General features: G+C 45.9%; 1 protein-coding gene across 1 annotated transcript in view; it reads left to right on the top strand.

Annotated features, from left to right (window-relative positions):
• The first annotated feature begins 6,465 nt into the window (after positions 1–6,465).
• The window catches only part of LOC126418798 (uncharacterized), a 29,804-nt gene continuing 19,758 nt past the window's right edge, over positions 6,466–16,511 (top strand). The window contains exons 1-2 of the mRNA XM_050085732.1: positions 6,466–6,735; positions 15,819–16,240. Coding sequence (XP_049941689.1) covers positions 6,466–6,735; positions 15,819–16,240 — 692 coding nt within the window. The remainder of the gene's footprint in view (positions 6,736–15,818; positions 16,241–16,511) is intronic.

Consider the following 16,511-nt stretch of genomic DNA (forward strand, 5'->3'; position numbering starts at 1 on the left):
TCGGGAAAGCAGGCCGACGGACATCGAGATGTGAGGACAGGTCTCGAGGACTCGGCGCCAGATGTGCGGTTTTAAAGTGTTTATCTGAATGCGGAAGTTGGTGGTCCTTCGCGATCAGTACAGTTATTTTTCAAATGAGCAAATATAACACTAATTCCCCTTCGTGGGGGTGGAATTCTGCTCTGTGATAGAACCTATAAATCCACATTCAGCACCTTTTTGTGACAAAACTTTGTACCTCTCAAGACAGCCATGATGTCACTTTTTTTCCAATTAATTGTCTGCAATACATCCTCAGAACTCTACAAATCTGCCTTTTCGATAACTTTTTGCACGTAGAGATATCCCTTAGTAACTGGAAACCCTGGCTGGAACAGCTTGGAAAGAAGTTTTCTTCCCATGACACCGAATGTGGGTCAGGGTGTAAAATACACTCCTGGAAATTGATATAATAACACCGTGAATTCATTGTCCCAGGAAGGGGAAACTTTATTGACACATTCCTGGGGTCAGATACATCACATGATCACACTGACAGAACCACAGGCACATAGACACAGGCAACAGAGCATGCACAATGTCGGCACTAGTACAGTGTATATCCACCTTTCGCAGCAATGCAGGCTGCTATTCTCCCATGGAGACGATCGTAGAGATGCTGGATGTAGTCCTGTGGAACGGCTTGCCATGCCATTTCCACCTGGCGCCTCAGTTGGACCAGCGTTCGTGCTGGACGTGCAGACCGCGTGAGACGACGCTTCATCCAGTCCCAAACATGCTCAATGGGGGACAGATCCGGAGATCTTGCTGGCCAGGGTAGTTGACCTACACCTTCTAGAGCACGTTGGGTGGCACGGGATACATGCGGACGTGCATTGTCCTGTTGGAACAGCAAGTTCCCTTGCCGGTCTAGGAATGGTAGAACAATGGGTTCGATGACGGTTTGGATGTACCGTGCACTATTCAGTGTCCCCTCGACGATCACCAGTGGTGTACGGCCAGTGTAGGAGATCGCTCCCCACACCATGATGCCAGGTGTTGGCCCTGTGTGCCTCGGTCGTATGCAGTCCTGATTGTGGCGCTCACCTGCACGGCGCCAAACACGCATACGACCATCATTGGCACCAAGGCAGAAGCGACTCTCATCGCTGAAGACGACACGTCTCCATTCGTCCCTCCATTCACGCCTGTCGCGACACCACTGGAGGCGGGCTGCACGATGTTGGGGCGTGAGCGGAAGACGGCCTAACGGTGTGCGGGACCGTAGCCCAGCTTCATGGAGACGGTTGCGAATGGTCCTCGCCGATACCCCAGGAGCAACAGTGTCTCTAATTTGCTGGGAAGTGGCGGTGCGGTCCCCTACGGCACTGCGTAGGATCCTACGGTCTTGGCGTGCATCCGTGCGTCGCTGCGGTCCGGTCCCAGGTCGACGGGCACGTGCACCTTCCGCCGACCACTGGCGACAACATCGATGTACTGTGGAGACCTCACGCCCCACGTGTTGAGCAATTCGGCGGTACGTCCATCCGGCCTCCCGCATGCCCACTATACGCCCTCGCTCAAAGTCCGTCAACTGCACATACGGTTCACGTCCACGCTGTCGCGGCATGCTACCAGTGTTAAAGACTGCGATGGAGCTCCGCATGCCACGGCAAACTGGCTGACACTGGCGGCGGCGGTGCACAAATGCTGCGCAGCTAGCGCCATTCGACGGCCAACACCGCGGTTCCTGGTGTGTCCGCTGTGCCGTGCGTGTGATCATTGCTTGTACAGCCCTCTCGCAGTGTCCGGAGCAAGTATGGTGGGTCTGACACACCGGTGTCAATGTGTTCTTTTTTCCATTTCCAGGAGTGTAGATTTTTGTGGAGGTGGGCCAGAAATTTTAGTTCTTAATGTTCTTGGAGCATTGTCTAAATTACTTGCAGTAGCAACATTAATTCCCTCAAAAATAGCCTCCAGTGCATTTTTATCCTTCCTAGGGGAATACTGAAATCTTTTATTCTTCAGCTGATTCAAAACCTTGAGTTAAAAAACGATATATTTTCATATTCGTATTGCATATTTTACTGTGTTAGAAGTATAGAAAAATTAATATGTTATGCTCAGGCAAGACTTTTAATTAGGTTTATCTTGATATAAAAAATACCAGAAATATTTTAAGTAAGCCTACCGAAATTAAATTAGACTAGTTAGAATGGAGACCAAATCTGTATTCTAGATGTTTTGTATAATTTTTTAAAAGTGGTCACAAGCATGGCCTTAACAGGGAACCAAGACTAAATTTGAGTCCTTTAATGGCCAAAGACGTTTACTCGCGTGTTCTTGGGTTGTACCATACTTAACTTGTATGAAATGAGACTGCAATACATAACCTTACCTCCTAACAGATTAACTTTCTTCTAATGTTTTATTTAAACGTGAAGAATATGTAAAACCGATTATACGTTCCTTAAAGAAAAAAAATCTGTGTCACAATAAAGACCTTTTCACAATCTTAGGACTCCAAACAAGAACAAAGAAAAAATACTTCTATATCTAACTGAATAGAAAATTTTCTGTTGTTTATAACAAACTATTGGATAATTGGCCTCTCTTCAAAAGAAGTTTTAAAATTCACTAATTACATTCAAGTGGCCATGTGTTGGGAAGTGGCCAAAGCCTTACCTGTAGTAAATTCATAATAAAGTCACAGAATTTGTCGACAACATTAAGCTGAAGCGAAAAAAGAATACTAGCAAATAACAGGAAGCTGTCCCCTTCGGCACTGTAAGCCACGACGCTGCTCATTACGCTTCACCGTTGTCATAAAGTTTGAGTCTTCTGTCTTGCGAATCATACTGTCTCTTGAATGCTTACATTGTTGATTCGTCATTAATTGATATTTACTGTTAAAGATGACGAGCTTGTGATAAGTCTTCAATGCGCCGTTACTCTGAAACGGCATACTATAGGTTATAACACAAAACAGTCGAATATGCCAAAACAAATATGGCGGCCGCCTCTTCTCGTCACTTCCGTTTGAGTCAGATGGCTGTTGCAGGTTTGACGCCTTCAACGCTGGGCGCACAGCCGCTGTAATCACCTGTGTACCCTCGGGGTGTCTCAGCGACCCGTGCTGTTACAGTCTTTCTTGCTTTCTGGAAAAACTTCTCTATTATGCAATAAGTCTTTCCACTTCTACAGCGACACCTGCGGTTCCTCCTCTTCCCATCAGAGGGCCATCTGTTTAAACATGGCCGGCCGGTGTGGCCGAGCGGTTCTAGGTGCTTCCGTCTGGAACCGCGCGACCGCTACGGTCGCAGGTTCGAATCCTGCCTCGGGCATGGATGTGTGTGATCTCATTACGTTAGTTAGGTTTAAGTAGTTCTAAGTTCTAGGGGACTGATAACCTTCGATGTTAAGTCCCATAGTGCTCAGAGCCATTTTTTTGTTTAAACTTGGAGTCAATATTCTGATGGATGTCGATGTTATTTATGCACTGCAGTCCGAAAAATGCTTCGATGCAGATCTCCACGCTACTGTACACTGCGCGAGTCTCTTCAAGTCCGAATAACTACTGCAAAGTTCATCCGTTTGACGGTGCTTACTGTTTTCATCCCTTAGTCTCCCTCTGCAATTTTTACCCTCCATACATCCCTCCAGTACCAACTCATTGATGTCTAAGGACGAGTGCAATCAAGCAGTTCCCTCTTTTAGTCAAATTCTGATGGCTAATAAGCTGTTAACATATCCAGACTGGTGTAATGTTGCTTTGTCAGGTTTTTCATAAAATTAGTTTTAGATGTGTTTAAGAGGAGCAACCGGAGAAAACACGTTTTTTCACCAAGTGCACACAGTTATTCGCGTTTTTAGCGGTTTGTGTTTTGAGGGCATTAGGCCATGGTCCGAAGCATGTTTCTGTACGTAAAGTTTCGCTGCATAATGCTGGACATATCCTCAGAGATTATAAACAGTACTTCGTTAACTATTGAACTTAAACATGCTCAGTCGTAGTCTTCGAGCACTTATCAAGTCTTCCTTTTCTGCAGAAGAGCAATAATCATTTCCTGGGACAGCTATACTATGGAGAACAGAAAAACAGAACGGTGAATCACATCGATCTGCGGGGGAAAAACGATTTTTTTTTTCAACCGCTGCAGTTAATCGTTCTCCGAGGCATCTGTATTGGAGGTACATCATCTTACATCAGTATTTCCCTTCCAAACAGTATTAGAGTTTTGATAAATATTTGATAAGATCAGTACAATTGATAATATTATGTAGATCCAACTTCTCGGCGCAAATCCGCGTGAACTTCTAAAGTTAAGACTACCTCCCTGAAAGTGCGATTAACTGAAGACAGTACAATTCAAGTTCTTAAGGGGCGTTAGGCATATAACGTACAAACAGGGGAAGTGTAGCAGGCATGTTGCGCAATGTGGAATAAAAATAACTATAAAAAATACGGACAGTATCTTGCGGAAATCAGTTCAGAAATTTCAATAACCAATTATCGGGCCTCATTGTCCGGATATTGATCGGGGTCCAACATGCCGTGCCCCAGGAGAAGATAAGTGAATAGCAACAGCTCGTGAAGCGTTCCCCGTCCGTAAAACAACGGGAAAAAATAAATCTTGTTGTCATAGCAACCTCAGTGCCGCGTAATTTATGGGTATTTACGCCATATATAGAGATGTCTCTGCAGTATGCTTTTTGTTCTAGACTGGAGGAGAACGATCGCAAAGCTTTTTGTACCTGGACGGCGTGAATTTCGTTCTGTGGCTCCTCCCGTTTTGGTACACTACTGGCCATTAATATTGCTACACAACGAAGATGACGTGCTACAGACGCGAAATTTAACCGACTGGAAGGAGATGATGTGATATGCAAATGATTAGCTTTTCAGAGCATTCACACATGGTTGGCGCCTACAAAGTGCTGACATGAGGAAAGTTTCCAACCGATTTCTCATACACAAACAGCAGTTGACCAGCGTTACCTGGTGAAATGTTGTTGCGATGCCTCGTGTAAGGAGAAGAAATACGTACGATCACGTTTCCGACTTTGATAAAGGTCGGATTGTAGCCTATCGCGATTGCGGTTTATCGCATCGCGACATTGCTGCTCGTGCTGGTGGAGGTCGAATGACTGTTACCAGAATATGGAATCGGTAGGTTCAGGAGGGTAATACGGAACCCCGTGTTGGATCCTAACGGCCTCGTATCACTAGCAGTCGAGATGACAGGCATCTTATCGGCATGGCTGTAACGGATCGTGCAGCCACGTCTCGATCCCTGAGTCAACAGATGGGGACGTTTGCAAGACAACAACCATCTGCACGAACAGTTCGACGACGTTTGCAGCAGCATGGACTATCAGCTCGGACACCATGGCTGCGGTTACCCTCGACGCTGCATCACAGACAGGAGCGCCTGCGATGGTGTACTCAACGATGAACCTGGGTGCACGAATGGCAAAACGTCATTTTTTTGGATGAATCCAGGTTCTGTTTACAGCATCACGATGGTCGCATCAGTGTTTGGCGACATCGCGGTGAATGCAAATTGGAAGCGTGTATTCGTCATCGCCATACTGGCGTCTCACCCGGCGTGATGGTATGGGGTGCCATCGGTTACACGTGTCGGTCACCTCTTGTTCGCACTGACGGCACTTTGAACAGTGGACGTTACATTTCAGATGTGTTACGACCCATGGCTCTACCATTCATTCGATCCTTGGGAAACCCTACATTTCAGCAGGATAATGCACGACGGCATGTTGCAGGTCCTGTACGGGCCTTTCTGGACACAGAAAATGTTCGACTGCTGCCCTGGCCAGCACATTCTCCAGATCTCTCACCAATTGAATACGTCTGGTCAATGGTGGCCGAGCAACTGGCTCGTCACAATACGCCAGTCACTACTCTTGATGAACTGTGGTATCGTGTTGAAGCTACATGGGCAGCTGTACCTGTCCACGCCATCCAAGCTCTGTTTGACTCAATGCCCAGGCGTATCAAGGCCGTTATTACGGCCAGATTTGGTTGTTCTGAGCACTGATTTCTCGGGATCTATGCACGCAAATTGTGTGAAAATGTAATCACCTGTCAGTTCTAGTATATTATATTTGTGCTATGAATACCCGTTTATCATCTGCATTTCTTCTTGGTGTAACAATTTTTATGGCCAGTAGTGTATTTCGATCAAGAGAAGCACGGTTGTGCGGTCCAGCTCCACATCCAGTGTGGCTGGTACACTGCAGGAAGTGTAGCAATCGATGTAGCAATCGACAGATAATTTGGCTGCGAACCGTTTACTGCCGGAGCCATCGGAGCAGCGACGTGATTAATACCGGCCAGTCGAGGAAGAGGATGCGTACATGGTCGAGTGTACGAGACGGGCCTAATTGTTACAGCAATAATTACGACCAGCGCACGGTATCGAAAAAAAAGAGAAAGTGGTTTTTCTTTATGAAGGCCGATCTGTGATGGCCTCCGCCGCTGCTTGCGAAGGAGTCTGGGAGAAATTTACAAGCGCGAGGCGGCGGCGTGGCACGCAGATAAGGGCCGAATCTCCCAAGGCCCCTTCCGTCTCGGGGCGGCCCGAGGTCCAGGCAGCGGGCGCCGCTGCGCGTGGAGCTGACGTGCGGCGGGCCGTAAATCAGGGTCGTGGGCAGAAGCCGCCGCGAGAGCTGGAGGAGGGGCGCCCGCTGCCGTGTGCAGCGAAGCACCCGCTGCCGCGCCGAACACGCCTCAGGGTCGGCGGATGGTGCGTGGCCTGGCTGTGCGCGTACTCCACTAAACTCGGTAGTTTCCCGTCGCTCATACCGATCATACCGATCGGTGTAGTAGGTTAGTCTCGGTAGTGACGTCATTTTCGGTTCTTCATCCGAATTTCCTATTTAGTAAGCTTCTGAGACCTGTTACCGAACGATCCTCCCACAGATTTTACGACAATGGTACCGAGAGGTTTTGGATTTCGGTGTGAACCTGTCGATCGGTGAGCGGTGGTTTATGTACACCTATAATTTGTTATTTTAAACGTATTTATCGGTTGTAGCTTTGGATTTAGTGATTGTGTTACTAAAGAATCACCAGAGGACGCACCCGGTTGGAAAGTGAGTTCATAATAGACTATTTTCCTTTGTGAGAAATATGGTTAGTTTAGGTTATTACTGTCAATGATTACATCCAAAAAAAGAACGTTTTCGGTCAATATTCTCTCAAAATACGTGTTACTTTAATGCAAATAATAGTTTAAAGATCATTAAATATCAAGACATCGGCTCTGCTTACGTATATTTACAGGAGTGTGAACTGACGTTACCAGTGCCTTTGTGTACTTTTTCCCACAAATGGTTTAGTTAGTAATTATGGAAACGTGCTTACAACTTTCAAGCAACAATGGAAAGCAATTATGAGAAGCCTGATATTGGAAACCTTCCAAACTATGTCATTTATGACTTACGCAGAACTGTTTGGCAACGAAGTCAGCCTACGTTTCTCTACGTAATAGTACAAGAAATAAGGAGTGCGCTTGAACCACGTGGCGTGGCTAAGTGGTTAGCGCGCGGGAATGAATTGCGAGAGGGCATGGGTGCAAAAAAACTATTTTCCTCTTCATATATCCAACATGTTCTGAGAGATTGTTATTCGTGGAAGTTAAGATTTTTCTGCAATATTCGTTATTACTTACATGTAAGAGCGCTCTTCCTCAGTGATGATTTCTTGATTTCTGTGTGTTTAAAATACGAAATATGAAATTGCTGTGAGTGAAACAACCGACAGTGACCTTTATATTTTTTCTTGTCAGAAATAATACACCATTTTTTCCGAATATGTAGCGATTTCCGAGTATGCGGTTAGACAGAAATCTAAGACCACAACTTAAATTACTGGGAATGTAACTACCAGCAGTCATCTTCATAATCTTGGTTGTCACAAGTATTTATCTGCGATCGAATCCTCAACAACAATAGACAGAGATGGAAGATCTCCGCCGTAATATTTTTAGACTGTAGCACCATATACAAAACATTTTCATTCATGAGTTGCATGTTATAAACTTCGAAGACCTGCAGGAAGTCTCGAAAATGCGTTTTTTCAAATTTGTTTTGAAGATCCAAATTGTTGACGTATCATATAGGGAAGTGGGCTTCTTAATCATTTGGATCTCTAGGAGCGAGTTATAATCACATTCTGTTTCTCTTCTTATTCCTTTGAAACTCTCGGAATCAATTTTTCGGGTGTTTTTATAGATGTACAATGTGATACTACACACTATTCCTAACTCATTTTCCGAAACGTAAAATCCAAAACACGATGTCAGTGTGAATGAGAATAAGATGACATAATCCGGCATTTAGGACAATCTGCAGAATACAGTCAAATACGCTATCGTTATTATGCATGCATGGAAACATGCGGTCAGAGAAACTGTGAAAACTTTTGTGCATTTCAGCTGAGAATCATGGAAATGGATATACTGCGCCTGATACTGTTAAGGAGGAGGCAAGGGCGGTGAAGGCGGGCACGGCAGCTCGATGGAACGCGGCGTCATGCGTTACGGCAACGTAGACGCAATTTTCGGTACTTGGAAGGATAGCGCGCCTGTGTCGTCTGCTAGCGGCTTTGTGTTCGTGGCGCTGTGCGCGCTGCAGTGCGCATGCGCGGATCTGCGGCCGCTTCCTTTTGATTGGCTTGCGCGACGCGAACCGACAACAGCGCTTCGGTTCTCCAGACCCGAACGATATCGCTACAGAAATGCATACTGAATAACACAGAGGCTCTAATTCGAGTACTAGACCGTTCGGTGATCTTGAGTACCGAAACGATCGGCACAATGGCGGAAAGGTACAGAATAGGCACCGTCTTCGGCCTGGAATCTTGTTGACTGGAGTAGAATTGTCGTAAGTGATGAGTCCCACTTTGAACCGAGCCCTTATGACCAGCAAACTCCCTTGAGAGTGTGGGATACCAATGTGGCCGTTGCCCGCCATACGGCCCGACAAGCAGGACTGATACTCCCTCCGGAGTGCCGTTTCTTTTCATAGCAGGGCGCCTCTGGATGTCATCGGCGGCACTGTTACAGCACAGCCGTACTTCGACAGTATTCGACTCCATGTTTTGTTGTCCTTCAAGTCAAGCCATTTGGGCTTAGATTTCAGCAAGATAACGCCCGCCCCCGCACAAGGCGAGAGTTTCACGTGTTTGCCAAACCCTGTCTTGGCCAACACGGACACTGGATCTCTCCACAACTGAGAACGCTTGCAGCATTACGGGCAGAACCCTCCAACAGACTCGGGATTTTGACGATATCACGCTCAAAAACGACCGAATGTGGCATGATATCCCTCAGGGGGACATCCGAGAATTCTCTCAATCAATGCCGAGGCGACTAACTGGTTGCTTAAGGGCTAGAGGTGGACCAACGCGTTACTGACTTGCTCAATTCGTGAAGCTCTTTTTCTTGAATAGATCATCCAGTTTCTCTAAAATTGTAATGATTTCCAGAATGAGATTTTCACTCTGCAGCGGAGTGGGCGCTGATATGAAACTTCCTGGCAGATTAAAACTGTGTGCCCGACCGAGACTCGAACTCGGGACCTTTGCCTTTCGCGGGCAAGTGCTCTACCAACTGAGCTACCGAAGCACGACTCACGGCTGGTACTCACAGCTTTACTTCTGCCAGTACCTCGTCTCCTACCTTCCAAACTTTACAGAAGCTCTCCTGCGAACCATGCAGAACTAGCACTCCTGAAAGAAAGGATATTGCGGAGACATGGCTTAGCCACAGCCTGGGGGATGTTTCCAGAATGAGATTTTCACTCTGCAGCGGAGTGTGGGCTGATATGAAACTTCCTGGCAGATTAAAACTGTGTGCCCGACCGAGACTCGAACTCGGGACCTTTGCCTTTCGCGGGCAAGTGCTCTACCAACTGAGCTACCGAAGCACGACTCACGCCCGGTACTCACAGCGAACGCAGGAGAGCTTCTGTAAAGTTTGGAAGGTAGGAGACCAGGTACTGGCAGAAGTAAAGCTGTGAGTACAGGCCGTGAGTCGTGCTTCGGTAGCTCAGTTGGTAGAGCACTTGCCCGCGAAAGGCGTAGGTCCCGAGTTTCGGTCGGGCACACAGTTTTAATCTGCCAGGAAGTTTTGTAATGATTTGTTTGTCTGTATATATTCATTACATCTACCGATTTTCGCCCCGTTCGGATAATTGCTTAGTGGCGAGTCGTTCTTTTTTTTGTCTTAGATTGTATTTCACAGAGTTTCGAGGAGCTAGAATGAGATTTTCACTCTGCAGCGGAGTGTGCGCTGATATGAAACTTCCTGGCAGGTTAAAACTGTGTGCCCGACCGAGACTCGAACTCGGGACCGAGTTCGAATCTCGGTCGGGCACAGAGTTTTAATCTGCCAGGAAGTTTCGAGGAGCTGTTTGTGCTTAAGTGCTGTCTGATGTGGAGGTAGGACTCTTTTTTTTACTCTATTTGTTTTTAATTCTGTTAATTTTATACATTGTGTCAGAACTGTAGCCATTATTGTGAGATATTAGTTTGATTGTTTTTAGTTATTGTAGAGCATTTCCCTGTAATATACCATCTTATGTTTCTCGGACTGACAAATGATTAAGTGCTGATTTTACTTAAGTTGTAAGGTGTTTTCTGCGTTTTTAAATTTATGTTTACCATTCTGTTTACTAATTTTTGAATCCAAGCAAAAATCTCCCGTTATCAGTTTCATGCTGAACAGTAGGTGTTATGTTTTGGTACCGTTTCTTAAGTTCTATTGTCAACGCCTCAGTTTCTTCCACTGTCCCGTCAAACAAGGTAGCCGGATCACCCACATAACGTTTGTAATGTGTAATTTTTTCTTGATTGCCACACTCACTTTGAGAAAAAGACATTTGTAAATTATTTATGTAAATCTTGGCTAGGGCTAGTATGCAATTACCCATTGCAAAAGCTATCTTCCTGTTCATAAAATTTCTTATTAAAGCTGAGATATAAGGTGATAGCAGTAAGGTTAGAATTTCAGGAAGCTCTTAAAGTGCAGCTAGACTATTCTTTATTATTTAACCAAGTTAATTTTAGTTATGAAATTGTTTCTCTTACCAGTATGTTTGTATATAAATCAGCTGTATCAAAGAATGCGAATCTGGCTGTGTTTTGTATGAGAAAGTCTTTGAAGCTTTCTGAGAGCTCATGCATATTGTTTACACAAAAATGACCTTCAAATGTATAAGCCTTGATAAGAATCTCGTTAAGTTTTTCGCTGAGTTCTTCTGCGAGTTCACAGTCACACGTGTAGGACGATTTTCTTTATGAACAATGGATAAAATGCTGTAAACAGTATAAAGTGAAGTGTTATTGGAATGTTTTTGGGATCACACTGCTTTTTATCTGTTGAGATGAGGTCTAGTTTAGCCAATATCTGAACTCTACGACATTAGCCTTTTTATCTTATTTTCATCACTCTTCCAACTTTATTCTTGCGCCTTTGAGGCAACAGGCAGATGCGGCTAATCGCCGGAACATTTTAAACAAAGACGTGACTGAACACACGATGTATTTGACAGTCGGAAAGTGCGTGTCGGCCGTGTTAGGCTGGACTGTGTCACAGGGGGTATTCGGCAGGGCCGCAGCTTTCTCCATCAGTGTTGAGTCACTTCTAAATCTTTAACTAAACGTCGCAAACCTCAGTACTGTTTCCTGCGGTCTCTTCATCTCAGAACAGCAACCACCCGCGACGTCGTCAGTCATTTGTCGGTTACAGGGAGTGGCACCGAAGACCGGACACCACCAACCATTCTGCTACATGTCTTAAAATTAGGGATTCTGTGATACAAAAACATAGGCCTATGGAAAATGGTATTTATGTTTTATTAAAATTACGTAATTCCTTGTTCAACATTAATTCTGAATTGAGCGTAATGTAAATTGTTCTATAATACGAGCAAACGTGCATAGAGGAGCGGCGTTCGCTAATTAACAGCAGCCAAGGTGGCAAATTTCCTGACGTGCGGAAATAATTTCCAACGTTCGTATGGCCGAGATACAACACCGACTACGTTTTCTTTAATTGGAACTATTAATTTTCCTGTAGCATTAGAAACAGTCATCGAAGAGGTCTTCAGCTGTATTTCATGTCTGGGAGTTGATCAAATAGTAACAACATAGCATTGCCTCAATCCATTTGCGTGCTTCCGGGAATTCGTGATAACTCACAAGGAGAACCCCCCCCCCCCTCCATACCTTGCTGCCTGGCACAGTTACGCAAGTACGTGGAATCAATATATTTTGTGACACCGTGATACACAATGGAACTACTAACAGAAGAAATATGTCTGTCAAATGTTATTAAAAAAAGTTTTGTCATCACAAATCTTGTAAAATCTTCTGTCGTTAACAGTAATTGAAAAAGCATAATATATATAAATTCTAGTATGTCAATGTTTGCTTTTATTTTTACTTTTATGCTTCAAGAGAACCAGTGTATTCCGCAAGGTGATATTTGTAAGAAAAACATTCAAAGCATAAAAAATCGGAACACGTTGAGCAATGTAGGAGGGCACATATGCCAGAATTACATTTTTTGGTATGAATATCATTACGAAAAGCAATGTTGTTAACGTTAAATACCTCGCGATGGCGATAATTTCGCAGTAAACCACGCATATCGAAGCATTTTCTCGAAAGCTGGAGCCTGCAGTTGATGGATCGAGGCGTGTGTTTTAATTGTCTTGCTTCTACTTGTCTATCTGCGTTGTGCGATGACAGTAGGACACTTTTGTAATCGGCGAATGTAATTCTTCACTTGCAGGATTGACAGAAAAGTTTACATTTTGGCAGAATTACTTTAATGCACATCTCGGTATGCCGCTTTCATCTACAGACAGCTCATCGTAAAAGGAGGGATCGTTTCGCCCAGCCCACGAATCAATAACGTACAGAAATGGTTTTATTCCTTCGTAAGGTCGCAAAACTGTCCTTAGACTGATGAGAGGTTTCTTTTGTGAACTTTCGACATTTTTTGGCTGTTGCTTCCTCATTTCGATGCCGTTACATTAATTGGTTTATATTTTTGCCACTGACTTCTTGAAGAGAAAAACCGTTGGCGACATTTTTCCGGAATGCGTGAATCCACACTGGTCTGTTTACGAGTTCATCGGCTGATTCAGCAGTTTTCGTGAGAGAAACGGATAGAACAGGAGGAAGGCAGCGTTAGAACTGATTACAACTTCTCTGTCATTTGACGAAAAGTTTTACTACTAAATGAACTTAGCAATGGAGTCAGTTTTAGACACCATAGTCCAGTTATCAAGCCACAAGGATTTTACTCCCTCGGTCCAAAACGTTTAGAGACTGGATTAATAAAAAATAGAGAAACGTCAAGACAGTGGTTGCAATGCTTCAGGTGCTTTACATATTCTCCTCCGACTTGAGTACAACGCACGTAACGTTCATACAACTAAGCGAAACGTCTTCGAGGTTTTGTAGAACTCGCTCGTCACGTTGGCTTGGAGGTCGGTTACGTCGTCACAGCGTTAACCCTTCATGTGAATTTCTGTATTTCAGTGTTTTTCAACCTGTGGGTCAGGACAAAGCAGTTGCAGCATGGCCGGTAACGTATGTTTCATGACGATCATCTGCTACAGTCTGGTATTTATTTATAGTAATGAATACGAATTTAATTTAAGCCTGTTAAAGAGTTCAAGTACGCTGAGAGGCATCCACATCCCTTGCTCATACTGTGGCATCAAGCAGTCAGGCCTGCAAGATGAGTGGTCTGCCAAGCGAGTGGACTCATTCTTATTTATCGAGTAACATGAACTCTAGTACTCACAACTAAGTTACAAGCTATTCTCCTGTTTGAATATTACGCAACGGGTACGGAAACGCACATCTGACTATTAGTAATTTACACAACTCTGACTGTTCACTACGCACTGGCAATACCACATTTTCTTTCTTATTTCACGGCTTTGATCAACACGTGGCCATCGCACTGAATATGAATGGCGTACACATTATAAATTCTGGATATCATGACAACATACTATTCGAAGGAAAAGGCCACCAATCTTTTTCTTTTCACTATTTTATTTATTCCGATAAATTCTATAACCTAAACACACAAATTCTATAACCTACAACAATAATACATGAGAAATTCCGCCCAGTGGGCATGGCTTTACATTGGTGATTCTCTTATGGTCTCGTAATTATTTAACGCTACAGTGCACTTTCTGGATAGGATGGTGGATCTTTTGCTATATCTCACACTTCGACTCTCACACGCATCATCACGAAAATTTCCTCCAGACCGAGTGGTACAAAAAGGAACATGCATAACCCACTGCCTCTGAAACTATCTTGTTACTTTCCCATGCCAACCACACATACTTAAATTTCATGAAATACATCACACTGGCAACATACAATACAAAGAATAGTCACAACGTTATAATCACATCACTTTCAGCTTTCCCACTTCAATTAGTATTTATCCCAGTTTCACACGACACTGCCTCACTTCGTAACTTTTCTTTCCTACTATGAACTCTGGATATATGCACCTCTTCCTGTGCAATGCAAGCCAAGTGGCGTTGCTGGATAGACGGCTGACTCACCTTGCTTCTCTCTCAGAGTATTATAGTTTGAATCAAGCGTCACACGGAAACATAACACACAAAGTAATATCAAGAACATATTCATCACACATGCGAGTCCTCAACTGATACCATGGACGAGTACTTCTCTTTATCCTTTGCCTCATACACAGATTGAGACTCACACAGTACTCACCACGTGGCCGGCCGAAGTGGCCGTGCGGTTAAAGGCGCTGCAGTCTGGAACCGCAAGACCGCTACGGTCGCAGGTTCGAATCCTGCCTCGAGCATGGATGTTTGTGATGTCGTTAGGTTAGTTAGGTTTAACTAGTTCTAAGTTCTAGGGGACTAATGACCTCAGCAGTTGAGTCCCATAGTGCTCAGAGCCATTTTTTTAACTCACCACGTGGAATTACTCATCTCTAATTTCAAGTCCTGCACACGCCATTTCTTAAATATTTCCAATTTATAGTACACACGCTTTTTGTGGCGGCGTTCGTAGCGACAAACAATTCGCTGTATAAACGGCTTACGAAGTCACCGCCACACTTTTAATAGCGGGCCGACCGGTCCGCTGGAACAGTGAACAGAAAGATGAAAACCCAAACACTCTGATTAAATAAAAGTCGGTACTTATCTTTATTAACGAAGATACGGAAACACATTAGTGAACTCCGTGTCTACAGAAATCTGTCTAGTTCGAGTCGGAGCGGCTAGGTCAACGTCGGCTGACGACAAACAACAACTCTGCTGCGATGAACACACAACTGACTAGCAAGTACACAATTCGGTGGCGAGTATACAACTGAGCGGCGAATACAGAACTGTCCTAGCGCTCGCGACTCCAGCGCTTAAGAAACCAGAAGCCAGCGGTGGCGCGCGCAGACTTGCGGCGATTTCCTGTCTCGCTGGCGCTGCTTATGCGGACGGCGTCCGGACTTTGATGCTGCCAACCTTTTGGCAGCGGGCTCGGGTGGCATTACTGGCTAGAATACAACACTCCTCTCCCCCAAATCGCCGCACCGTCGTTGAATAATGACGTGGCGAGCGTCGACGGCGGGGGAGGGGTCTGGCCGCCGGCGTAGCAGAAGAGACCGGGGCGGAGACTGTTGTCGGTGGCAGTCCCCGGTCCGCACCCCAGCATCGGCTGCGCGGGGCCTCGGGAAACACCGACTGAAAACCGAGGTCAGGGTGCACGCCTGTGACCACGGGCGCAGCTTCTGGTACAGGACGCGACGGGGCGTCGGGACCCACGAAGAGAGGCAGCGTCTCCTGACGCTGCGTCGACGGCTGCTGAGTGGGCGCCGGACAAGGCGCTGCGGTGTCAGACTCCTTGGGGGCGCCCAAGGAAAGCGGCTGCAGGACAGGCTGCACAGCCACCGCTTGGGAAGGCGGCCCGGCTGCGGGGTCGACGTCCATCAGATCCGAAGGCGGTGGCGACTGAAGAGGGACCGCAGGCGCCGGAGCGACCACCTGGGGCGCTCCCGGATGAAGCTGCGCGGGAGGCATCAACGGGACGGGCTGTCGGCGTGGTAGCGGCGACGGCTGCTGCTGCTGCCCTGGGGGCGGCAGCGAAGTCGGAAGGCGCGGCTGGATACCGCCGCGGACCAAATCTGTGGACTAAGAACGAGCGGCAGAATCCGGGCGGCCAGCGCGGCGCAACTGGTTCTGATGCCTCCTGTGCACCCCAGTAGCACCTTGAACCGTATAAAAACCGCGACCCTGGACACTGATCACGGTACCACGTTCCCAACGACGGCGACCGTGATAAACTCTGAAAAAAACGGCGTCGTTGCGCTGAAAACGCGTGCGATGCTCAGAAGCGGCGGGTCGATCCGGGGGGTGCAACAACCGTAGTAGGGTGCGATGACAACGGCCGTGGAGAAGCTCCGCAGGCGAAGGGCCGTCGCGTGGCGTGGTCC

Source organism: Schistocerca serialis, chromosome 9 (genome assembly GCF_023864345.2).
Source record: "Schistocerca serialis cubense isolate TAMUIC-IGC-003099 chromosome 9, iqSchSeri2.2, whole genome shotgun sequence".
Taxonomy (NCBI): domain Eukaryota; kingdom Metazoa; phylum Arthropoda; class Insecta; order Orthoptera; family Acrididae; genus Schistocerca; species Schistocerca serialis.